Here is a 26,870-nt window from a genome sequence, read left to right as displayed (position 1 = left end):
ACTTTTTTTACTTCAAGATTGGAGGAGCTGAGCAATGGTAGAGTGAAATGCTTTGGGCTTGTACGAGCTAACACCACTTTGACTCAAGTGATTTGACTCTGCTTCACTGAGTGATGATAGCCCAGTGATTCTCCTAGGAGGAAGTAATGATAGTCTGAATGGTGATTTTCAAGATATTTACTCTAATCTAAAAAACCAATTACTGCTTCTCAGCAAGACTAAGCCTGTTTTTATCACTTCGATTCCACAAAGTTTTGACGAAGATTTCAGGATTGTTGATGATCAAGACTTAAGACTCGTTAATAACTATATTACTGAGTTAACAAGTAGGTTAAAGAATGTCTTTTTGATTGACTTAAGTGATTTCAGGAGGTTTCACTATACTACTCAAGGCCTCCATTTAAACAAAAGGGGAAAATCTAAATTGGCATATTTAATATTAAATGCTTTTCCAAATGGCAGTCTACTGTCACTTTAGGAAACTTAAATAAGAGTATGAATATCAACTCCAATCCTGAAGATTGGAGTTGATACTATTGAACCTTATAAGCCATCCTAAAAATTGTATTAACCTTATTGAAGAAGATATGGTTTGATGCCTTGTCCAGGGGTGAGTTGGAAGTCAACAGCCCAAGTGAACCCAGTGATGTTATTGGTTCTGGGAAAGAAATAAAAGTTCTGGATGTGGAGATGTGGCAGGTGATTGAGGACTTGAAAAGTAATGATTCCATTGCCTTCGCCCACTCGATCTCGGGTGATTTTGATCATCCAAGAAGGATGACAGCTGGAGTGGCAGTTACGTTTGCAAAACAGTTCGGCAAGCCTCAGAGGACGGATTGCATAACTGAGTTTCTGGCGTGCCAGAGAAGTGATCCTCAAGCAGCAGCAGTATACAGCCTGATAACCAAAGATCACTATTACGGTAAGCCTAAGAAAAAGGACTATGACCGGGCATTTCTTGGCCTGACACTGGAATTCAAGAAGAGGACGTTCAGCACATTGGTATGCTCACCGATAGGTTGTGTCCGGGATCATGTGCAGCTCGACCATTTTGCCAAAAACATCAATCTTTTTCATAGGACCACTGGTGCTGCTGTTTTGGTAATCACTAAAGAAACAACCAGGAGCTCAAAGACCATTGCATCTTGGACTTTCTTATTCTGCATTTATCAGCAAGCTGAGGGATGAAATCAGGAGGGGAGGTCTTGTGGACCAGCCAGACACAGTAGCACTTACATCCTTGACGAGTCAGCCTCACTCGCCTCACCAAGTCAACGTCCAGAGAAGCAGTCAAAAGTTTTTTAGACAATCTGACCATATTCCCACCTCTAAATTAAATGTATCTAAAAATCGGAATGACTCCTCCACCAAGATAAAAACCTTCATTTAAATAAAAAAAATAGTCTTTTCATAATGCACCAAAATATTCAAAACTTTTTGTCTCGAAAACCATCATTAGAAATTGTATTAGATGAAATAAAACCAGACATTTTAATTCTTTCAGAGCATAACCTTCAACCATTAGATATAAATAATACAAAAATAAATTACTACTGTGTTAAATCTTGGTACTGAAGAAAGCAATTTAGAGGTGGCGGAGTCTTAATTATTGTGTCAAACAAATTTTAATCTAAAAAGATTGAAATTCCTGAAATTTAATGAATTGGTGACTGATAAAAGAATTTGAATGCTGTTTGGCTCAATGTAAAATAGATGGATTATCTGTAGTTATAGTTGGTTTGTATAGAACACCTGGCTCAATTTTATGATAATGTATTTTTGTACAAACTTAGTGTAGTTTTTGGTTATTTTAAGTAAAAAATTTAAATACATAGTGTGTGCAGGGGACATAAATATTGACTGTTTGAAAAAATCTAGGGCTTCAGATATGTTTGGTAATGTGTTAACTCAACATAATATGTTTTCTATGGTTAATTTTGCCACAAGGGTTTGCATTTGATTGTGAAAGCTCTATTGACCATATTTTTACTAATATACCAAAGCACCAACTGTCAATCTCTGGCCTTGTCACCGAGCTTTCAGATCATGATGCCCAACTTTTAGAAATCTCATATCAAAATCAAAGCAATAATAAAAATTATTTTACTCAATTAAATAGACAGTTTTTCAGATAAAAATAAAAAATATTCCTAAAAAATTTAGCATCTGAGACATGGTTAAATCTTTAATCAGGCCACCAGTTGATAAGAAGTAATAATACTTTTTATGACATTTTTATGTACTATTTTAACTCATGTTTCCCAAAAGTTAAAACTATAATAAGGAATTGTAGCAGGATTAATTGGATAAGTGAGGATTTAAGAAAAGATAAAGAGGACTTAATTTGTTTAAGGACAAACTTTAAGGGTCACAAAAGATATTAATCTAAAGGATATGTTAAAGGAACAGAAAAAGCTGTATTATAAAAAATATCATTGACACTAACAGTAAATATGTAATTAGTACAATAACAAAGTCTGACAACCCCCTGCAAAGCTGTTTGGAAAATTATTAATAATGAAATAAAACCACTTGTAAAAAAATAATGAAATTAAGTTATCTATTAATGGTAAGGAAGAGAGTGAAAGAACAATCTGCAATATATTTAATGAGCACTTTATCAATATAGTAGATGAATATGTAATTCCAAATATTGTCAGTAATTCAAATTTTATATCCAATATCAATCCATGATAAAAATAATAATCAAAATGTTAGACCTACCCTCCAGAAATTTCGAGTCAAACCAATAACTGAATTAGAAATTGAAAAAAATTGTTATGTCTTTTAAAAATAAATACTCGGCTGGTTTCGATGAGGTTCCAATGCCAATTATTAAACATGCAAAAAAATTTCTGATTAAGCCACTCACCCATCTGATTAACTCATCCTTTATAAGCGGTATATTCCCTGATAAGTTAAAAATCTCTAAGGTTAAAAAACTGTGTTTAAGAGTTGTTTTGACAGCGAACAGCATGGGTTCAGGCCAGGTAAATTGGTCACAACTGCTGGCATTGACTTTATTGAGTCAATTACAGATGCAGTTGATAGAGGTGGACTATGCTGCGGGAATATTTATGGATCTGTGCAAGGCCTTTTGATAGTGTTTCACATAACAACCCTAATAAGCACCCTCAGGGACTTGGGTATTATTGGAATGCCACTAAATTGGCTACAATCCTACCTTAAAGATAGAAAACAATATGTCGAAACATCATTTAAAAATAAATTTTAATCAATTGATATGTATTAATTCCAAGTTAAAAAAATATATTACATGGTGTGCCTCAAGGATCTATTCTTGGGCCAATCTTGTTCTTATGCTACCTTAACGGCTTACCGCAGACTGTAAAAAATTCGGGAACTAAAATGTGCTTGTATGCTGATGATTCTAATCTCATTATATCAAACAAATCTTTGCAGGTAATTGAAGATCAAGCACAAAGTGATTTTGATCTCAGTCAAAAACTATTTCTCCAACAAAAATTTGTTACTTAATCTTGAAAAGACAAATTTTGTCTTATTCAGTACTCGCCAAAATAAATGTGTAGACAGTCCCAAAAGATCGAAATTGGACAAGTAAAACTTAATCAATTAGACAGTACTAAATTTTTAGGAATGGTTTTTAGACAAAAACTTAACTTAGAATGAGCATACACATGCAGTTCTAAATAAATTATCTTCTGGGTTGTATGCTTTTAAGGAGCATATCAAAATTCTGTAGGTTGGATATTTTAAAATTGGTTTATTTTGCCCATATACACTCCCATATATCTTTTGGTATTGTGTTTGTATGGTGCAACAAGTGATCAAAATTTACAAAGTATTCTTCACATTCAGAAACAAGCCATTCGTATAATGATTAATCTGGAGGATCGTGAATCGGCAAAGCAACATTTTCAAACTCTAGGTATTCTTACTGTGTATGGCTTGTACATATTAGACACTGTGGTGGCTGTTAGGAAAAGCTAGGGATAGACTTCCTGTATTGGGATCATCACATGGCTACTTGACTAGAAATCGAAACCAGTTGCCAGTACCAAAATTAAAATTAGAATTTAAGAGAAAAAAACCCATTAGTTGCTGGAGTAAAGTTTTACAATAGTATCCCCGAAAATATCAAAAGCATTCTTAATGTCAAATTGTTCAGATTAAAATTAAAAGAATATCTTGTTGACAAAACATTATACTCATTTAATGAGTTTTTTTTAAAAAGCAGTGTGGAATAAACTATAGATTATTGGTTAAATATTAATTATACTTTTGTTTATATACATACTGTTTTAGCAAATTAACTTATGTATTTAGTTCTTAAATCTAAGTTCATACTATTGACACCGTTTATATTTGTGTATTTATTCTTGTAATGTAATGTGCAAATGGTAAATAAAGATTGTTTTGAATTTGAATAAATCAGTAGAATCACTGGAGATCAACACCTTTATTTCAGTTAGCTTAGCACAGCAGTATTGTTTAAATAATGACCTGGTGTTTAATCCATCTAAAACCAAGCTCCTTGCAGTGGGAAGGCTTAAAGATCACGTATCAGGACCACCTTATTTAGAGAGAGGGGATGAACTAAAACACATTTGGTGTGTTTCTTGACCAATGTCTGTCGTGGAACTGCCAAATAGATAATCTTTGCTCAAAACTAAGCTGTGGCATCTTTGTCCTTAAAAGAATTAAAGCAACTGGCACACCATCTGCCTTAAGGATTGCTTATTTTACCCTTTTTGAATCTCACCTACGATACGGAATCACTCTATGGGGTGGTTCCTCAGTTGGTAATCCCCAGAGGGTATTAATTCTTCAAAAGCAAGCAATAAGGGTTATGGCCGGCCTCTCCCTCCTCGACAGCTGTAGAGAAGCCTTCAAAGACCTAGACATCCTTACAGCCACCTCAATCTACATAGTGGAGGTAATTATTTATGCTTCAAAACAAAATCTGTTAAGAAATGAAGAGGTACATGCTTATCAAAATAGAAGAGCTCAGGCATATCATCTTCCAGCCCACAGAACTACTCTCTACACCAAAAAGCCATCATTTGCTGGAGCCAAGCTTTTCAACAAACTTCCCGAGGACCTTAAAAGTTGCAACCTGAAGACGAAAAAGACAACTACATGACTGGCTGGTGAAGATGTCAATTTACACCATAGAAGAATTGTATCCTTGACCTTCAATTTTTGCCCTCTTGTTTAAATTTTATTCTCTTATAATGTAACCGATTTGGACTTTTTACTATCCTATAGTGTGACAAATATTCTGTTCTCAATGTTCATGAATAAAGAGTTCTCTTTCTTTCTTACAATTTTTTAATATTTTTTTAAGGCCCTCAGAGAAGTTTTATGCCCCCCCCCCCCATGGTTACGTCACTGTTGTGCACTTAATAAAAGTGTATTTAGTGGCTTTGATAAAACTGATTTGAGTGTTCATCAGATGAGTTCCAGAAGAAACACCTAGTAATAAATAAAAATTGGTTTTGCTCACTGTACCTGATCAGACTGATGATATCCTGGAGGACTTTCTCTCGTGGTGGAAATTTACAATGTTCTGCAGCAAATGTATTGTCTAAGTAGAGTCTATTGACACACTGCAACATTAATAAATAAAATACGAAATTTTATAAAATGTTTTAAGATTTTTCAAAACTTAACAATTTATTTAGGATTACTAGTAAAATTCAAATCAAATAAAACATTAAATAAAAACACTGAAATAAAAGAAATATAAAACATTGTAGAGTGTAATAGTACAAATAACTAAATCTATATATATATATATATATATATATATATATATATATATATATATATATATACACACATATATATATACACACAAACATTCATCTATATATATAAAAATGAATGTTTGTATGTTTGTCCTTTATGGAATCGTGAAACTATTGGACCGATCATGATGAAAATTTGTACGTATATGTATTTTTCCACGGAGAAGGTTTTATAAGCTATGCCCATCTCTTTTCCGATTCAGGATTCCGCCCCACTGGTTACAGAAATACCCATAAGAAATGCATTGCAGCAAACATATGTTAACGTCTTTTCAAATTTTTAATCAGCTGTTCTTTGTAAACATATATTACACTTATAGTTTTAAAGCATAGAGTAAGCTTAAGAGAAACGACAAATTTTGTTTAAACTGTTTCTGCAATCACTGTTTAAACATAGACTTTACTATCCAGATAATACAATTCAAATTTGACGTAAAAATTTCACCTTTAACTGCAATATTTATTTAATATAAACCATGCTCATGCTTGATCAGAAGAGCAATGCAGATATCATAATTACTATCTTACGTTGGCTACAAATATAAAGGAATGTTATAAAATCAACCTTAGTTGTTTTTTTTGACAGAAGTATGGTTCTCAAAACTCCGTGTGTACATATTCTCTCGATCGAGACAACAAAGCAAGCTCAATCGTGGCATCGGAGATTATAACTAATTTAATCTAAAATTTATTATAGTAAAAAAAAAAATTTACTAAGTAATATAAGGACTTCGGTTCTTAAGATTTGCGTGCGAAAGCCGTGGGTAACAGCTAGATAGAGGCAGGAATATGGTACATACCTTCATAATACGCCCAAGAGGCTCACGATGGAACGACTATCAATTATCTCAGCAATGTTTAGAATGTGATAGAAAAAGAATAAGTGAATATAGTGTACTATTTTCAACGGGAAATTGCGTGCGAAGCCGCGGGCAACTTTTGCAAAAAATTATTGAAATGCGCAGCAAAGCGCGCCGGGCCCGCTAGTTTATATATATTTATAAATGAATGTTTGTGTGTTTGTCCTTTATGGAATCGTAAACTATTTGACCGATCATTATGAAAATTTGTATATTAATGTATTTTTTGAAGGAGAAGGTTTATATGCTATGCCTATTGATGTATCTCACCACCAGGCGGCAATGCAAAAGTTAAAAGTTTTTGAAGCGCCTCTACACTATAAACTGCGATTACGAGACAGTTAAGTATATTAAATAGTGAAAAACTATTTGAAGGCGCTAAGCTTTGATGTATTTGTCTTCAAAATACATTTCTGGTTGAACTTAAAGCTTGCGTGTTAGACAACTTTATAATAAAGTACATGTACGTAGAAAATGGCTATAAACACACACTTTTGACAGATTTTCTTGATCGTGGCAACAATACAAACTCTACATCGTCGTTGGAAATATAATTCACTTGAACCAGAAGTGCACATACACGGGCAAAGCTTACGAAAAGCGTGCGAAGCCGCGGGAAACAGCTAGTAATAGATAAAGAACAATGCAGTGCTCACTGAACAATAAACTGTGTAGTTAGTTGTCATTTACAGCTGATTACATATAGAGTAAAAGTAAGTTGCAACACCAACAATTATATGTTATACAGCACTTGTAAAATATTATATAAAGTTTAGTTCACAATTTTATTAGGAAGATTTCTTCTCTGAGAACACTTCGGTATAGCACAAGTGTTTCAATACGTTTTATATTTTAAACAATTTAATTTGTGAACGTTCCTATATACGGATGTTGGGATTTTATGCAGATAACTTTGACACCCATTATGTATGGACATTGGGATCAAAATGTTAGACAAGAAAATATACAAGAAATAACAACTATTTTTTTCAATTCAGAAATATCACTGATGCATTTTCTTTTTTATCTCTGAGTTTATGTATTGGTTTAGATTAGACAAATGACACAAACTCTGACTATCAGTTTTGTTATACTATATAATTAATTTAATTGAATTTAAAAAGTTTCTTTTTTCACTTTTATTATACAGTACTTTGTTTTACTAAACAGAAAGTATAAAAATTTTAATGTAGCAGCTTTGGTAATGTGTATAGTTTTACAAGCGCTTGAGAGTAAATAATAACTAAACTGTTACGTTTGTCAGATCCAATGCAAAATATTCTCTCTTCACTAGGATCATTTGCAGGAATCTTGCATTCGATTTTGCAGGATTTACAATATGTTATTATCCAAGACAACCACAATGGCTTCTGCGTACCTTCACTTAAGTTTTATTTTGGAAGATTAAAGTACGACTCATAAAAATATCAACAGTTGATAAATAAGTATTTGTATCTAGGAGTGACTTGTTCTGTAAGAAAAACATCGATGAAAACGGACATTGGTAATTATTTTCCAAATAATAAATTTCACCGGATAATCTGTAGTTCTGTGGTAAAATTCTTACTCAATATAACAGATTCTTTTCACTTACTTCGTTGTCGATAACTGATTTCAATATTGGATGTTCAAGGACATCGGGATTGTACCGGAAGTCACCAGTGTAAAAAATGTTGCCAAATTTTCCTGCAAACAAGAAATCCGTATTAGAGTAATCCATACAAATAAATATTGATCCAGATAATGAAACACTGATAGCTGGGGCCAGTGCAGTAAAAAATGCTTGTTTTTACATACACTATTCAAATCCCACTTTAAGTATATTATAGCTGAAAGAGTTATAATAAATGGTGTTAGTTCTGAAAAAAAAGCATTAATATATATCTATTATGTCTGAAATGTTAAGAACAGTCTTCTCTTGAAGTTATTCACAATACGAATAAATTATGGAAATTCGTATTGTGGAAATAATTTCAGTTCACCTTTTACTTAGTGCAGAACCTGAAATCTGATACTGTCAATGGACTTGACGTCTGGACTCCAAATCCTGCTGAAGATGGAGATAAATTCAAACATTCACATTGAATCAACTCTTCCCATCATAGTTATGTTATATGTATAAAAACTCTGTTGCTCCACCGTGCCTTGGGATCTTGTGTAAATATTCATAGTGTACTCAATTATACTCCTGATGAGACGATGTGAACACCTCTTCATATAGATTACAAAAGATGGCTGCTGGATACACCAGATAGATCTCTTACATGGTGTAGGTGACACTGATGTCAAACCTATGCTGACCTTGTTTTGAACATCTTCATCACTGACCTTTTTGGATCTCTTCAGACGGATCCTAGAGTCAAATTCGAGACAGTGTCAGATTCCAGACACTGTACTGAATTTACACATCTGGCTACCTCAGGCATGTCTTTGGAATCTCGAAATGTTAGGATATCTGAAAGTTATTGTAAGATGGAGTTTATCACCTATCTGGTAACCTATGATCAGAATCCTTTCCCATATAATACAAACTCTGGATAGAACCTGTCAGATAGTTATAGTTAATTAAACTTAACGTAAGAATTAAAATTATCTTAAATACTTAATCCATGAATTAACACAATGATCTACATATTCAGTGTTTATGAGATTTAGTGTACTGTGTACTGTATAAACATTTCTCCTCCCAGCCAGTTTACATTATTCTTTTTAAACTTAGTTTGATTACCAATATTTTTTATTTTCTGTGGAATCTTTCCAAAAAACAGCTGTAACACTGATTAAATAAACTACTTTGATTGAAGGAATGGAAAAATACATTCCCACTGGTACTAAAATTGTTACATATGTTGTAAATTACACATTTTACTTTACTTCTACAATAATGACACCAGGTTTGTTACATAGATCATGAATCAGGATGTAAAAAAAGATATATAACAGCTCTCACAATACATCTTTGCTTGCATCAAGGGGTTAACCACATGCTGGTGCAGCATGTTTGCCGTACTACACATACAAAATTGCATCAAAAGTGGAGGTAAAACAATTATAGAATATTGTTTTATTCCAGTTTATTAAACTTAATTTTTAATATTATTTTATATATATATAATTTTTCTACATATTCTCCCAACCTTGACATACAACATCGGATTGGGAGCTTTTTTATTCCGTCATTGTAAAAACTTCCTGGATATTCTCTTAACCTTTGGGGCACAAACGCTCCACCGCTTCTTTGTCCTTCCACATGCTTCTTAGAGAGGTCCAAAAAGATAAAGCTGTAGAATAGACGTTCCAATGTTCCCATTTTAATGCAACCAATTTTTCCCACATGGTGTTAGCCGAGTGTAGCCTGGTGTTGTGCAGAAAAATATCACTTCTGATCAATTGCAGCTTTCTTCTCTTTAAAATGATTATCTTGCTGCATCCATTACTTCACAATTTGTGATTTCAAAGAGAGTTATACATAGAGTTTCCTCAATGAGATTTTGGACCGCCTCAATGTTGACATCGGTTACACTCGTCCTTGGGTGACGAACTTGGCTCTCGTTATAAACCTTTTCATACCCCTCATAAAACTCCTAGTAACAGGCAAACACAAGTGTTCTTGACCAAACTGTGCCTGTAATTGCCCACAAAACTTCGGTTGGGCTCACCCCTTCTTCTTCTTCTATGGGGCGGCCTACTGCCATACACTGAAGCCTCAAGGGCCTTTTGCGCACCCCGGAAGCACACCATGAGGCCTACCAGTCTATGATTTCAGCAGTTCCACAAACCATCGAAAACAACCTATCAAGTCCTCCTGGGGAAATTTACCACCCTTGTCCAAACTACCAAAGATGGCATACCATTCTCTTGCTATTTGCAGGACAATCAAACACCAAGTGTGTGGCAGTTTCATCCTGCTCATCACACATTCTACAGAGCGGATCCTCCTGAAGGATGTCGACTCTGAGAAGATGCTTCCTCAGGTGACCATATCCTGTAATCAGACCTATAACCTGAGAAGTCATCAGTCTACTTAGTGAGAGAAGGTCAGACGCCACCCTGGAGGAAGGAGACTCACCCCTTACAAAGTCAAAAACTTTACTATAATCCACTGCTCTAATAAAGCACAACAACATTCACTCACGATTTCTTCGTTATAGTACAGAGATACAAGAAAGCTGCAATCAATTCCCGTTCTTCCTAACAGCATAGGCTGCCTGCGCATTAACCAACTGTACGTCACTGACTCCTTCTGAATTTTTTAGATAACCAGTTCCGTTTACATTTGACACACTCTAACGCTTAGAATTTTAGTTCCCAAATTCCTTTACCATATCCAGATAAGATGGATGGTTACCTTGGAACAGGAACATGACGGAGCCAGGGCAGTGGTTCGCGTCGAGCAGCGTGACGCTGAAGTGTGATTGTGAGCTCTCTTCGTACAAGACGTGTGAAGCTCCCACCGACAAACTGACCACCAGTTCTGGCTTGATCTGTCAATGTTACAAATTTGAAATTACTCACTTTGCATCATCCAAAATGTGTTTTTTATAATTTGATATTGCCAAGATATGTTCCCAACCTATTAATACCTTCAAATTTATAGTCTATCGTCAAAATTGAATCTTAATCAATGAATAACCACGATTTTAGTTAGAACTCCAATGTAGCGTAGTGATTAGTTTTCCTTCTATATAAACCGTATCTTTGTAGAGGTCAAGTACATAGAATAAACTGCTTGTAGACAATACTTTGGGGAGTGAAAAAAAGTCACTGGCTTCTATATTTCATGGGAGTTATTTTACAGCTACAGCTTTAGGAAGCATTAAATTGTAAATATACAAATATGATACAATTCATTAATTTGTACGAACGGCAACAGCCTAATTTATTTTCGTTTCAGCCTGCCGTACAAAAAGTACTAGTCTGCCAACAAGGATGTAGCCAGCGAGGGGGTCCAATGAGTCCCGACCCTCCCCCCAAATTTTCAGTTTTTAAATAAATTTTAGTAAACGATTATTATTTAAATTATTGAGTATTTCTGACATACTGTTGAAAGATCGTTTCTCAACAAAGAAACGGGTAAAAGAAACTTTTTAAGGAACAAAATGGGGCCTTACTCTTTGTCCATCAGTTTTCTGGGCCCCCCAAATTTTTTTCCTGGCTACATTCTTGTCTTTCAAGACTTTTAAAAACAGATCTCTCAATTTCAGAGCAAACATAATGACCATTTACACCAGACAGTAATTAATTCTTTTTGTCTATCAATTATTTTGTATTTGCTTATTTTCCTCCACACATGAAATTAAATTAGCAGTCTTACACGAAGTAGGAAGTATTTCAATTGAGATTGATGTACAAAGAAATCTCTTCACCAAACATTCTTAGTTTGGCAACTAAATTAATTACAATGGAAATAGTGCTCAACCTTGAACCATCTTTTGACAAGCCAACCGTTGAATGGCGAGGTGTAAATGTACCCAGTAAATGTTGACTTCAAGTTGACGGTGTGGTCTGCGTGTAGATGGCTTAGAAAGTGAAGATACTTCTGAAAATAATAAAAGAGATATTGATATGAGTGATGAGTTTGTTGGTTGACTGTGTTGTTTTAGATTATTTAATGTAAAAACTTTATTTAGTGTTTACGTTAGTCAACCAATATACAGTAGAACATTAAAGAAAGTGGTTTTCTTGCTTGAATTTGCTCATAGCAACAATGTGATCACACCACTTTGCCAGCAATCCGGAATAACTCTTTACATATTGATGTCTATAATACACAACATTTCTCATCAAAGCTCTAATGACAGCGAGTCTGAATTAAGTGACAATAGTGATTATGACTATTGCACATGACAGTCATGGTCTAGTCTGTAATATACTACTACTATACACTTTAAATAAGTGGTTAAACTTAATTTGTATTCTGATGATTATAGCTAGAAATAATAAATAACTCAGTATGATACAAATGTGAACTTTAATGATGATAAATTAATTGACATACAGGTTTGAATTTTTAAACAAGATGGAGGATACAATAATGGTAAATTTTTTAAAATACAGTTCTTAAATTTTAGGGCGGGATGGTTGTGCTTCCACCTGGGCTTAATGAATTAGAAATATTAGGTATTGTTTTTAATAAAAGATATTGTAATTTGAAAAATAATTTTATTAAATTTTAATTATATTAATTTTGCATTGTTAGCCAAATCGAATGTTCCTGGGTTTTATGTTCTTCCAATGGATCACTGTTAAATTTAAAAGGAATTTTATCACCCAATGTTCTGTCTTCTGCTTCTCTGTACTTCAGTGATAATATGAATTTAATAAATTAACCTTTCTTTTGAACTAAATACTGCTGAACAAAATGTAACCAGTTTCTTTATTTAAAAATAATAATCTTGCTCCACTTCTTCTATATCCCTCTCTCCTCTAAACTTTTAAACCTTTGCTCTCTTCACTCAACAATCATCCCTGCACACTGTATCACTGACTTTAGTTCTAGTTTATAACTTTTTGAGTTTTATATGTAATAAGGTGAATTTTGATTAATTTTGATATATTTAATTTTGTATTTAATTATTGTTTGTATTAAAATTTGAGACAATTTATAATTAATTATTCCTTACTTATTTAATTATTATTACTAATACATTTCTAAATTAAATTAAATATTGAAATGAATGTGAGATGGGTGTATGAAATGAGTCATTACAAGTCCTGGAGAAAAAAAAATGTTATCAGTGCCTGAAAGAAGAAAAAAAAATGACTGTGTACATGAGCGGAGTACAATGCAATAGATAACTGCTACCAGTGTGGTCCTGGGTTTTCTTCGAAATGCTCCATGAAGAACTTCAGGACAAATGGTACAAAAAAAGATGGTTGGTGGAGCTGTAACATGTATAAAACAAGGTAGGTACACCACACCATGTGTCGCATACTAGGCTTCTCTGAGGTTTCAACGGAAAATTCCATGTTCATGACTCACTGCCACATATGTTACTATGTTAAAATGTCCATATGATTGAATACTCAGTCTGTTTACAAATATTTTTTTTACTCTGGGATTGTCTTTTTGCCATAATGGTTACCTATAAGACCAATGTAAAATTGTTTGCTAACATGCAGTAGTTATTACAAGTCCATTCTTTTCTCGGGATTTGTCTGGACAGAGAAACAGAAATTTTTCCAGGCTCTCGAGTAATAGAACTTTGCTGATGCTCCAGCCCATTAAACATTTTAAATCTTTTCTACAAATTGACAGTTGTAAGTAAAACAACAGGCTACACCTGAACATTATCGCCCACTGTAGTTTTGTCAGGGTCTGCTGAGGATGCTCCTGCACAAGAATTTCCGTGGAACATTAAGCTGTCACCAGCTGAAAAGCCTTGAATTATTCAAATGTTGATATTGATTATCCATTTTACTCCTTTTGAATACACACCACCAAAGTTTTATACTTTTTCCTAAGCGTAATTCACCAAGGGTTGTTGAATATCAGATGCTTGCCTCACATTGGAAACCTAACGCTCTGTGTAGACAGCTGCAAGAATTTCTGCTTTGACTTCAACCCACATCAGCCAGATAATGAAGGTGAGCGTAAACTGTAGGTACGCCCACATGACACCATTAGGCTTACAGGTTAATAATGGACTGAAATTCCACAAATGTGGAAAAAATCAAAATCAAATGGGAAGTTTGGTAGGGAACTTCAGGAAAAACGTGTCAGTGCAAAGAGTAGAGGTGCCTAAACAGTTAAAAAGCATTAACATTGGAGTCTATTTTCCCATGCTCAAAAACATGATTCAGGCAACCTTAAAAGAATACCTGAACAAATTCTAGCCTTTCAATCTCCTAAACAGTTTTCACAATTGGTTACATTTAAAACGAAACGCAAAGTAGGCTTAATAACTGGATGGCATTTCTCCATTCTACAACAGCAGAAATTGATGTACAATAGGAATCCTGGTATATAAAGATATGGTTAGCTCGACGCTATACATGATATAAGAAAGGTAACAACAAGAAGAAATTAACAATTGAAACCAATAAAATTATGCTCCTAAGCTAAGATCTGAGCGAGTAAAACGTAATGCTTTAATTTCACTCATTCTTCTGAGAGATAAATTTTCTTAACTTTAGAATACTGTGATGAGGAGGAAGAAACATATAGGAAGGCCAGTTCCTCTGTCTGTCTGATTGTCAGTCCATCTGTACAATAAATCTTGATGGTAAAGTCCAAGATATTCGAAAACTTGGTATATATGTTTCTCTTGATTGCAATAAAGAACTGTATTGATTTACGGGTATAAAAATTAAAGGGCAGTCTGTCCGTCCTAGAAACTAGGACCGTAGAGCTATCCTAGAGATTAAAACTTTGTACATAGGTTCCTCTTGGTCTGAGAAGAACTCTATTGATTTTGGTGTCAAAAGATAAAAGGACAGTCCATCAATCTGCTGTGCTGTAACATTAGACAGAAATGTCCTACAGAATTTCCTTGCACTTACGTTTTTTTTTATACAAGGAAGGTCTATATTTTTAAATCTAAAAGGGCGGTCCATCTCTCTTTCTGACTAAAAATCAGGGTCATAGAGAGGTCCTAGAGATTAAAACATCGGTACATAACTTCCTATTGGTTTAAGGAAAAGTTTTTTTTTTTCAAAAGGTCAAAGAGCAGTCTGTCTGTTACGTTCTGATCAGTTCTCAGTGTAGAAAGTTTAGCTTTTGAAATATTAAGTCCTAACATATTAAATGATAAAAATTAAAGATATTCCTTAGTTACCTGGTCAGGGGTTCCACAACCAATAATCTACACAGATTGATGTTCCAGCTATGATATGTCCATTCATACCCTTTCATTTTGTACACAATATTGGTGCTATTCCTGCAAAACAATTTTGTTATGTCACTGAATTTTTCAGTACTAACATTTCAGGGTTTGAGATATTATTCAAATAGTATACTGAATAGTAATTGTGCATGAAATAATTTGTTCATACGCTCAGGAATGGCTTAAAGTATGAAGTATAATTGTTCATATACTTTATTAAAAAGCAGATGTTGCAATGTGCTTATAATGTATGCAAAAATTTACATGTAAAAGCGTCGTGATCAAGTTAAAGACGCTATATAGATGTGTAAAGATACTGCCAGTGTCTGCTAAGTTGGAAATTGTCCCCGCTCAAGAATTTTTCCTACTATATACTATGCTCTTTTATCTTTCGCTCGTTGCCTTGCTCGGGAAAATGTAAATGGTTCTCACTAGATTGCATAAACAGAGCCCTGAGATTTGTCTATGGTCTCAAAAAATTTGATCACATCAGTGAATTTAGGTTAAGTTCTGAGTTGTTTATCAATTAAAAGATTGCTGTGACTTGCAAACTGTTTCAAGTTATTCAGACTGGCAAGCCTGAATATCTTAGGAAAAAAACTTATTTTCAGGCATGAAATAAACACATGGCAGTACTCAACAGGACGGCCTACTTCATTTGCCAAGGGTCCGTCTAGAAATCGGCAAGAAAGCTTTTAGATACTTTGGACCAAAAAATATACAATACTTTGCCCTCTGCTTTGAAGAGCCTTAGTTACCGTTCATTTAAAAAACCATGTCAAAAAGAATTTTTATGTAATTTTATTAAGTTTTAGATTTTAATGATTATTTATTTGTAATGCTATGACAAGAGGTTGTCTTGTAAATCAGAGTGTGTAACTTTGAATGAACGCTTGCTGAAATAAAGATGTTATTTATTTATTTTTGTATTGGTGTACAATTTTTTAACTAGGCTACCTAAAAAATTTCTATAATTCTGGAAACACTTTCTTATATTTGGAATATCATACAATTTTGTATTAATAGCTGTAGATACATTCTTGTTATACAGAGATTTAGGTGATTAACAATTAACCAACAGTGAAGTATTGCTTTTGTGTTTAAGGTCTTGTTTTTCAGAACCAATAACTATTTGTAACTAAAACTTGTTAGTAGATAATCTAGTCAACAGTTACTATATACAGAACATGCTTGTTTACGATACAACACACACCATGTTTTTTTTTCACTAGAAGTGCAGGGTGGTGCTAAGGGTTCCAATGTAACCCACACTGATGGCCATGGGCATTTCCGATCAGTACTTTTCCTGACTTCAGATCACGTCCCAGATTGTCCAAGTTTTCCGAAGTCAAATCACATTTGCGAATAAAGAAAAACATCCCTTGAGATGGTACCCAAATTCAAGCTCAGATTACTTGAGTACTCATAAAGGCTGTCTTTTTAACTTTGGTACTACTTTATAAGTAGGTTTAGTCTTTCTTTTCTTTCCTGAGGAAAAATGACAGTTTGTCCCCCCTAGCGCTTAGTCCTAAAAAGGACCTTTTGCGCCTCCCTTACTTTAATTTTGTGTCCTCAAAGTCCGAGGCTTTTAGGTTTAGATTAGGTTACCACAATTATCTTATATTGCATGGTAACAAGTAGTGCATAGGGACAAAGTGGCCTCCTTCTCGCTGACATCGCTTCCTCATGGGAGACAAGAAGACAAGAATCTGATCGACATAATTGACATGCAATTTTCACAGTAGGTCAAATAAAGTCTGGTTCTTTCTAATGTAGTTTTTGTAGATCCTCGGTAGCACAAACTGTTAAAAAAATAGTGGACCTCCAGATAATACCAAAGTACCCAAGAATTATAATACATTAAATGTAAGAATAGTAAACAATACAAGACATAGAATAGTGAGAAGATAAATTTAAAATAACAAAACCAACTTTTGCCTAGACGCACATATCAGAGTGATATTACAAATCTTTATAGTTTTTCCCAGATAGCAAATGAGAAACCGCTTTTGTGAAATAAAGGAAAGGATTCTCCCTTTGGATTACTAGGAGCCAAACTCACATCTTGAAGCCACTAGAAACAAATCTTGTCACTTATAATTTCCTTGTAATATTGAAATTATTTATTGGATTAAAACAATCAAAACATTCGATAAAAAAATAACTGAACAAGTGTAAGTCGCTTATTAAAAGTTTACCCCATTTCCCTAGAAAGGATTTCAAAATTTGGCTCCAGTATAATAAGTGTGGCAGTACTTTGGTATTATCCCGAGGCCACTATTTTCGCAAGAATGTTTCTTAGAGAGGACCTAAAAAACTATTGTTATTAGAAAGACAGCCTTTATTTGACTTACTGTGAAAATTACATGTTATTCCTATGATTAATACCAAAGTACCAATTCTTTTGGTAAAATATCAAATGGTTTTGATAGTTACAATAAACAATAGGATAACGCATGTAAGTAATTTATTTGTCTTTCCTAGGAGATTATAGTTAGGTAGTTTATAACAATTTTAATTTAGACATTTAAAACAGACTCCCTAAAATTTTGAAAAACCTAACAAAGTGTAAGCCGCTTATTAAGGTCTATCCTTATCCCATTCAACTCCTTTTCAATAATTTAAAAATGTTTAGAGCCCTTTCCATACTTTCATTTCTGTTGCTTTCCTATTTAAGTCTAAGGGCAAGGGTACGATAAGCGGACCCGGTTTTTTTATATCGAAATTGGCAAACGATATTACTTAATCATAACCATGAATATAATCAATCGATACTGATTAATTATTTTGAACAATTAACTTAAAATATTCTATATCAACAGCTGTAAACACTTTCAAATAATACTCGTAATGTAATATTTCAATTTTATATAAGTGACATTTAATTATTAAGAATGGCAGTCAATTTTAGAAAACTACACGACATTGCTTTGAAAGATGATAAGAATAGTTTTTAGTGGCTTCAACATGTTGGACCGAAAACCCCCATTATTGAAATTTGTGGGAAATAAACAACTGTAACTGTGAGAGGAAGCAAATATGGTCGTCTTCAGTTTTCCTAATTTTGGTTAATAATAAATTTGTTTTGATCACTGTAAATATTAAATTTATATTTTAACTTAAAACATATGAATGTTATTGAGGACTATAGATACTTTTATATCGATTTGATAGTCTAGGATTTGAGATGCTAATATTTAGGTATCGATGAATTTAAATTCTTCATATAAAAAAACCGGGTCCGCTTATCGTACCCTACCCAAGTCTTAGCATTTTTCTTTTAAAACATCAACAAATAATGTGAAGTGGATTAAGCACAAGTTATTTACCTTCTAGTTATGACAGGAATGATATGTATTTTTATAACTAATAATACAGTTAGTATAAGATTTATTAACACTATTTAACAACCTTAGCACAGGGTTATGACAGCACACAAGTCATATTTATATCTTAATTGATAACTAGAATCTATTGTAGAGTAAATTTAGTAACCTATTCAAAATAATTCTCAAACATTCTTAAATTTACATAAATATTCTTGTTCATACCTTACCTTGTGGAAATGTATTTTATAGTCGTAGAAATACTTGAGAAACTACATGAAAATAATGCACTTATAGATTATTTTGTTATGAAAAACAATACTGACAGGTGAATACGGTTATGTTTGATTAAATAAAAATAAAACTAAACAGTAAACAAACATAACTGATAGATGGCGCGAAGTCATTACGGAACAGAACAGGACACAACACAAAACATAGAGATAGACGCTATTGAACGTATCCATATAAGTAACAATATTGCCGTGCGGAAACAATTATACCCGCAACACGTTTGCGAAAAACTCCCTGTTTATTTTTGCAACAGTGTGACGACGAACAAATATTAACTCTTGGATAAAAAAGTTTCGTTACCCGAGTTTGAAAGAACTACAAACTGACCATCAGTAGAGAGACAATAAAGGGAGTTACATTAAAATTTAGCCTCTGTTTGTTTCTGTTTTTTAGACATATAAAGTAAAAAATTTACAAACAATAATTTTCAGTTTTTTATGTCAATAGTAACGAAATAAAGGTATCGGTTCTGGAGTTGACGTTTTTCAAATTAAACTTTAACTTTGAAAATTCATAACTTGGAAACTTGTGAGGAAAACATTGAGACAAAATATTCATGCAGGTACAATGACAGAAACGAGTGTGCTTTTGTGTATCAAATTTTAAAATTGGAATGATAAAAAGTTGTTATTAAATAACCATCTCAACTTTTATTCTGGAACAGGTAGTTAAAATAATTCGGGCATTGGTCCTCGTTAAAGAACACTAAAAGTTAACTACCTACCTATTATTAGATAACCAGTAGTGGGTATATTGGTGCATTTAACTTTGTAAAACCACCATTAAGAAAACTTTTAATTTTTAAAAACCGATTTAATTGAACAGGTTTTGTTTGTACAGCCGACGCCTGCTTGTTAGACCGAACAAACTGCCTGACTATCGAGGCAACACCTCTGGGCAATCTGGTAGTTTGCTCGTTTGTTAGTTTAGTGTGTGGCTAGTTCATTGCAGCAATTTTTAGTGTCAGGACGTTTTGCATGTTTAGCCAGGTGTATTAGGGATTTAGATACCTAAGGAAGAGGGTTGTTTTCAATCCTTGAAAGACTATCGAGTGCTAATACGTTATTGTAACATGTTATTATGATAATATAGGTAATGCTTGACCTCCCCAGTCACATAGATCAGACTTGTATAAACCAAAACTCCAAGCTGGAATGCAGGATTGCCGCAATGCTCCATCTGTAAATGCAAGGCTAAAATCAAAGCTGATACAATTTGGGGACAATTAGGCCAATTATCGATAACAGTCAGTGCAAATAAGTGATCGAAATAACCCATTCATTGTAATACTGTACAGTGGAACCATAACGTCAACTACTCAAACGGTAAGGAAAGTTTTAATTTTGCACTATTTTCACTGATAAGCTGTTCGATTCTATGAATATCCAACAGAAGATACTATCCAACTACCACGATTCCCAATAGTTACCAAATACTTCAATAGTTATAATTTGAAAACTTTTTAGCCATCCCAATATTTTGTTGGCTTGGTATTTATACCAGGAAGCTACATAGTTTGTCTTCAAACTTGAACTCATACCAGTTAGTAACCACATTTTTAACACTTGTAATATAAAATCTTTATTTTTGCGTCCGTTGTCAATTTTAAGACATCCTCCTAGATATAGCAATGATCCGTATGAATGAAGAAGGGTTGGTAAATGTTGTTGAGCGGTAAAATTTCTTTTCCTCAGTTTTCGAAATATCTTTTTACTTTCTTGAATAATGAATAATTCATTCCTCAACATCACTTTCATATTTATTACAGTCACGACCAATTATATTTCATCATACAATTTAGAATCCTAGTTTTCTATTCTCATCTTTCTTGTAAATGATATTAGTTTACACTTTTTTTTTAATAAACGTCAAACGTAACCTTCATTTTTACAGGGAGAATGTACCTGCCTCCCGATTACACCATCAAGCATCGCTCTTGCAGCTTCACTTTATGTTTTATAAGTTTTGGACTTGTACGTACTCCAATCACCAAAGCTTGTATGAAGCTTCTAATTTGAGGTATCAGCCAGAGGAAAATACATACTTGGCCGATTTGAAACCTTATCCCGATAATTAATTGGTCAGTGTGAAGACCACTTGGTATAGGCATTTAGCCCAACTCCTATTGCCATCGATTGCAACAATAGAATCTGGAAGAGCAAGAATCACAAAGCTTTACTTGATTCCTATACCAAATTCCTCTAAAGGCACGGATAATCCCTCTTCGTAGTCTAATTGATATAGTCTCGACCTTCTAACTGAGAGATCATATATTCAAATACCGAAGAGGTCCAATCGCGTAATAGACATGATAGTGTTCTTCGAAGCTAAAAGCTGAGATTTAAAAGAGAATTTAATAAAATTGCGACAGGTTGTTTGCCTTCTAAATCGAGCTTAGCAGCTTGTTGATCCAAAATACTAGCAGTAGGTGTAAAAAATGTCACACAAGAAGCTGCAGATTTGTCTTCTTATTGTGGAACTAAAAGTAACCTTTTTAAATTTTCCTATAAACGGCATCATATAACGTAAATTTGGCATTGAAACAATATTTGATAACAAAAACTATGCAAATTTATTACACTATATCGCAATTATTGACCAAACTCTCTCTACCTTTATACTTTATTGTTATTCCTTTTTTATATTAATTGGCATTGTTCAACAGGATACTTTGTTAATTTTCACCATTGTTCTTATACCCACGTTTAAAGGTTATTTTTGACGATGGAAGGATTGTGTAGGGAAACAGGATTTTTTTCGGACATTTGCCATCGTTCAGTGAAACAAGAAATTAGTAACACTACGTTTCGAAATGTATTAGGTTTAGTTCTTTATCTGCAGAAGAGATCAGATCGCAGATCTCGAAACGTAGTGTGGAAAAAATCCTGTTTCCTTCACCCACGTTTATATTGTAGGTTAACTTTACTACTACTATTAAATATTAGCATGCTATCTGATAAGATCATTAAAAGTAGCCAACGAAATGTTTTAATAAAACAATTGATTTTAAAACTATTTACAAGAAAATTACAATGATTAGCAAGTTGCCATTTTACCAATGTAGTTATTTTTAAATTTGTAAAAATGGCCAATTTCCCTCTAGTCAAACTACAGTTTTACTAAATTACAATATTTATATTGCTTTATATATTTCAATTTTTACCATTTTTCTATAGTCTTTGTGTAATTTAAAATTTAAATAGATAATTAAAACCATTCCTGCAACATTTGTGCATTGTACTCATAATATTAGTAAGTGTTTATATGTGATTTTTCAAATTAAAATGGATCAGAGTTTTAAAATATTTCAGAATACCCTTCTCCTAGAAAGAGAGGCTTGTCATCCAAAACCCCCTTTCCCACATTATCGTGTAGCAATGTCACTATGCCAAGAAATTGTTGACATATGTATATTTTGTGTCAATGTTTAAGATGAGCAGCCCAACTCCTATTGCCTCTTAAGATTGCAATAACAGAATCTGGAAGAGCGAGGATCACAAAGCTTTACTTATTGGACTTGTAAGAATGGGATTTTTACATTACCAGTTCATAGCAGGAGTCTCAGAGACATCAGATGGTTATCGTGGAGAATCAAAAGCAATACCTAATATCTAACAAGAGTTTCTAATCAGTGAAAATACTATCACTATCACTAAGTTAAATGAATCCTAGTTTAAAATTTATTCCTGCTAAAACATAATTACATAATCAGGGTAAACTATGGAGTAAATATGAAAAAATTAAGTCACACTATTAATGTATGTAACATAACATTTTATTAAAAACTAATTTTTTACAATATGGTTTGCAACGATTGTGTCGACCTCGGCCATAGCACCAGTGCCTGTATCTCCACACATGAGCATCTTGGATATACAAGGAATCTCTTGATAGCCCCAGCTCTTGAGCAGATTAACATGTCCTGACGTGATAGGATGTTCCCACATGCGAGTGTTTCATTGCAGGGCAAGAAGAACAGAGGCTTGCGTACATCCCACGCTCTCACCACACAGGTCAATAGATTGTCACACAAACCCTGAATAACACAAGAAATGAAATATCAAGTTACAAAATTCTGCATCTAAAACCTGAAGTTAAGGATTGATCAGGACTCTATATAGTAATTGAACCTTGTTATTGTGAGTAACTGTCTTACACATAAACTAATTAATTTCCAAATAAAAATAATCCTGGAATTTGTATTTGAAGTTTATATTTGATAATGGAAGGATTGTGAAAACAATATTGTAATTACAATTGACAAAAGACTTCTCTAAGGGCTGTATGGATTTATAGTGTAAAACGGCTAAAAATGCCAAGTTTTTTGTGCTAAAAAATAATAGAAACTAAAAGCCTGATAAGAAGATTAAACCAAGCCATTTAGAGTAAAAAATGCTTAATATTACTTTTTGAATTAGTTAATTAGCCAATTTCTATACATATCTAAAAGACCATAAAAGAGAAAAGCAATAATTTCATTTCAACCAACATTTCCACCTACTAAAAATTTGTTCTATATTCCCAGGTAGGACAAGTTTGTGTCCTACTTTTAAACCAACACATTCTTTGTTCATTTTGAGAATTTAGTTTACGATAGGTATACTGCGTTACATTGTGGTTATAATTGTTTGCCCGTGTTGTAATGTGTTACACTATAGTAACTACAACTGGCTGGCCCCCACGTTTAACTGACACAAGAAGATAACTTCCAAGAGTCATAAATACAAAATTTTAGAGCTGCCTTGGTTAATATAATATTCAAGCCCAGTTCTATTATGGGGTATAGTATTTGAATTCCCAAACTTACTTTTTTAGCCTATACTTACTTACTTACTGCCGGGGCGTAACAAATCTCAGTCGATTCTTTGCCTCGTCTATAGTAAACATTTAACACAATTAATGGAAAATAACTACTTTCATGAAAAAATCTTATTTTATATAAATGTACTCTTGATGCCACTGAAGCATCATCGGTATTAACAGTGTGGAAATGTGTCACACTGATCAAATAATTGCGTTGAAAATCTTAATATAATACAATACAGGCATGTATAGTAGTAACATCACTAAGTAACATCATTTTTGTAGTTGAAATGTTATTTTTTCATAAAAACTACTATGACACCACCATGGGGTCATCGGTTCTTATGGTGCTGATATGTTGTAATATCAAACTTACTCATCTCCCAAATAATAAAAGTAAACCATGTGAGAAAACAGCGGGAATCTGCCAGCTAAATGTAAACAAACTGACACTCGAGTTATAAATATAAAAAAAATATTGAATATGAAGACTATTTTTCAGAGACCTAAGGTCGATTCGGTATTATTAGACATCTAAATAAACATTTAATATAGTGACAATTATAATTTATTATAAAATAATAAGAAATTCCGCGGCTTAAAAATACCCCTGTACTCAATGCCACCGTTGTGTTGTTTGGTACTAGTGGTGTGGCATGTGCACGACACCACCAGGATTGAATGTGTTGTCTTTACAAATGAACTGTGTATGGCTTTATTATGCCTAAAAAGGTTTAAAATTAAAACACAGCTATCTAATTTTAGAAAGTTTGCCTTGTCTACTACTTTACAGTAAAATAACTGTTTTTAGTAGCATAGTACTTTTAATGAAAACATACAGATATATTGAAACGCGTTTCTGATAAATATGACTGAGTATCCTTAGAGGGTTAAGAGAAATGGGAAAGAGATGAGACAATGAAGTTCCGATTAAGGTTAGAAGCTTTATTGGAAAAAGAGTGTAGATGAATTGGAATCGTATTGGTGATGAGGAGAGCAATGTAGGGTGAATCAGAAGAGATACATGGAAGAATGATAAGACAGGAATAAGTCTAATGGAAAAACCATGTTGGAAGTGTTGGACATGTATGCTACATAGATATAGGATATAACTTTCAGGATGAGTCACAGGGATGGTAAAATAAGGGGAGACTGACGGTGGTAACGGGTTAAAATAGGGGTGCAGAAATGTGGAAAAAGTTTGTTGGATTTGGAGGAACAATCTAGTGATATATAACATTTATGGAAGAGCCACAGCATAATTTTGGAATAGACAATATTGACCAGTAATAAAAACTACATTATACGTAATATTCCGTTGATATTACATAATAGATCATGGATGTTGTAATGATATAAAATATTGAATTGTGACCTAACACAAGTGTGATCATGGTGATAAGAATGAGAAAGCACTGGAAAGAGAAAAAAATAAATAGTTAAAAATAATACTTTTACTACAGAAAATCATGCTAGAATTAGGAGTATCTTGAATTTAGTATAAACCGAGAGATTTAGTATCTAGTTTTAACTTTGAACAAACACTTCCTATGGTTTTAGTACAGTTCTGATGTATTATAAACTAAGCTACAACTAAATAAATAATAAAAAACCACTATGACTTAAAATAGGTCTAACTCACATTTGCCATTTTAGCGAGCGTGTTGGCATCCAAGGGGGCAATTACAAATACGTCAGCCCACCGTCCCAAACTCGATATGGAGCACTGGGTCGCCTCTCTGCTTCCAACTTGTCCATTCGTCCTCATCAACATGCACTTTCACTAACGGTGATATCTCTGCTCGGGACACAAAATGTAATGCGTGTTTGAGTCATTACAACTTCAACTTCACAGTTCCTGTCCAAGAACCTGTTTATCAGTAAGGGTAATTTGATTGTCGCAACACTTCCGCAACAACCGACCAAAACCTTTTTCTTCTCCATTGTTATAAGTAAAATTCACCAAACAATTTACACTGTATCACTATTTTTCTTCTTTATCGTTTACGTCATTATCATCATCAAACCCTAATTTTGACCATTCTTCTTTGGCCATCAAATTGTTGTCCATTCTACATTGCAAGTAGTCCTTAGCTTCTTGGCGACACTCAGTGTTATTGTTCTTGTTGATATTGAGGCAAATCATATATTGAAGCATCACTTTCTTGCACTGGCCTTCATGATCTAATGGAAAACTTCCCTTTTCCGGAGGAGTTGGGGTAAATATTTTTTTACCAAAGGTGAAAAGAAGACATTTTTAGGCTTAAACTGTTTATTTCAGTCTCATTACTGCTTCTGAAACAAAATACAGAATCACACACGTTAAGGCATTTTTAATTAGCACTTGTACAATATTATTACAGATTTCGTTGAGAACCAAAAATACATAATAAAATACTTAAAATGTTCCCAAATACCCCTTGTCTTATTCAGTCTAGTCATAAAATGAGCATGATTATACATATCTAATATGTTTTGGAATTGTATTGCTCAGAAAATAATAGCTGGGTTGAATCTTGTCAAGTATTGTGGATTTAGTTATGAAAGATAAATTTGGGAAAATCAGATAAATACAAGTCTTTTTATTCTCAGAGCAAACTATAAAACATTGAGAAAGTGAGTGAGTCAGTCAGTCAGCAGCTTTAGTGATTCATACTTGATTTATAATGATGAATGCAGAACTACAATGATTGAAGGATATTACAAATTTTCAATTTTTATACATTTTAAAAACGCTTTTAATGTTAAGTATAGTTGCATTATTCTACAGCCTTGGCGTTTGAGGCTAGATCGCAGCAACATAAATGCCATTGAACGTATGGAACTAAATGCCTATGTTTTATATAAACTAAATACCCCGAAACCACTCATCCAATATAAATTCACGGTTCTGATAGTTGAGTTATTAGCTGTTGATAGGATGAAAAATATTGTAATCAAAGTGGTGATGATGCTTCGGGTGGAACAATA

The 26,870-nt window shown here is 33.4% G+C and overlaps 1 protein-coding gene and 1 pseudogene across 1 annotated transcript; both read right to left on the bottom strand.

The window, feature by feature from the left end:
• Window positions 1–4,531: 4,531 nt before the first annotated feature.
• Window positions 4,532–14,010, bottom strand: LOC124373994 (5' exonuclease Apollo-like). Its single transcript, XM_046832299.1, has 6 exons — window positions 13,936–14,010; window positions 12,072–12,191; window positions 11,001–11,136; window positions 8,247–8,338; window positions 5,489–5,591; window positions 4,532–4,623 (listed from the first exon to the last, which is right to left on the bottom strand). The coding sequence occupies exons 1-6, from the start codon at window positions 14,008–14,010 to the stop codon at window positions 4,532–4,534; spliced, it is 618 nt and encodes a 205-aa protein (XP_046688255.1).
• An 8,872-nt stretch (window positions 14,011–22,882) lies between these two features.
• On the bottom strand, window positions 22,883–25,991 carry LOC124373993 (annotated as a pseudogene).
• Between the last annotated feature and the right edge of the window lie 879 nt (window positions 25,992–26,870).

Source organism: Homalodisca vitripennis, unplaced genomic scaffold (genome assembly GCF_021130785.1).
Source record: "Homalodisca vitripennis isolate AUS2020 unplaced genomic scaffold, UT_GWSS_2.1 ScUCBcl_6924;HRSCAF=14371, whole genome shotgun sequence".
NCBI classification, from domain to species: Eukaryota; Metazoa; Arthropoda; class Insecta; order Hemiptera; family Cicadellidae; genus Homalodisca; species Homalodisca vitripennis.
This window is presented reverse-complemented; position numbering and strand designations above follow the sequence as displayed.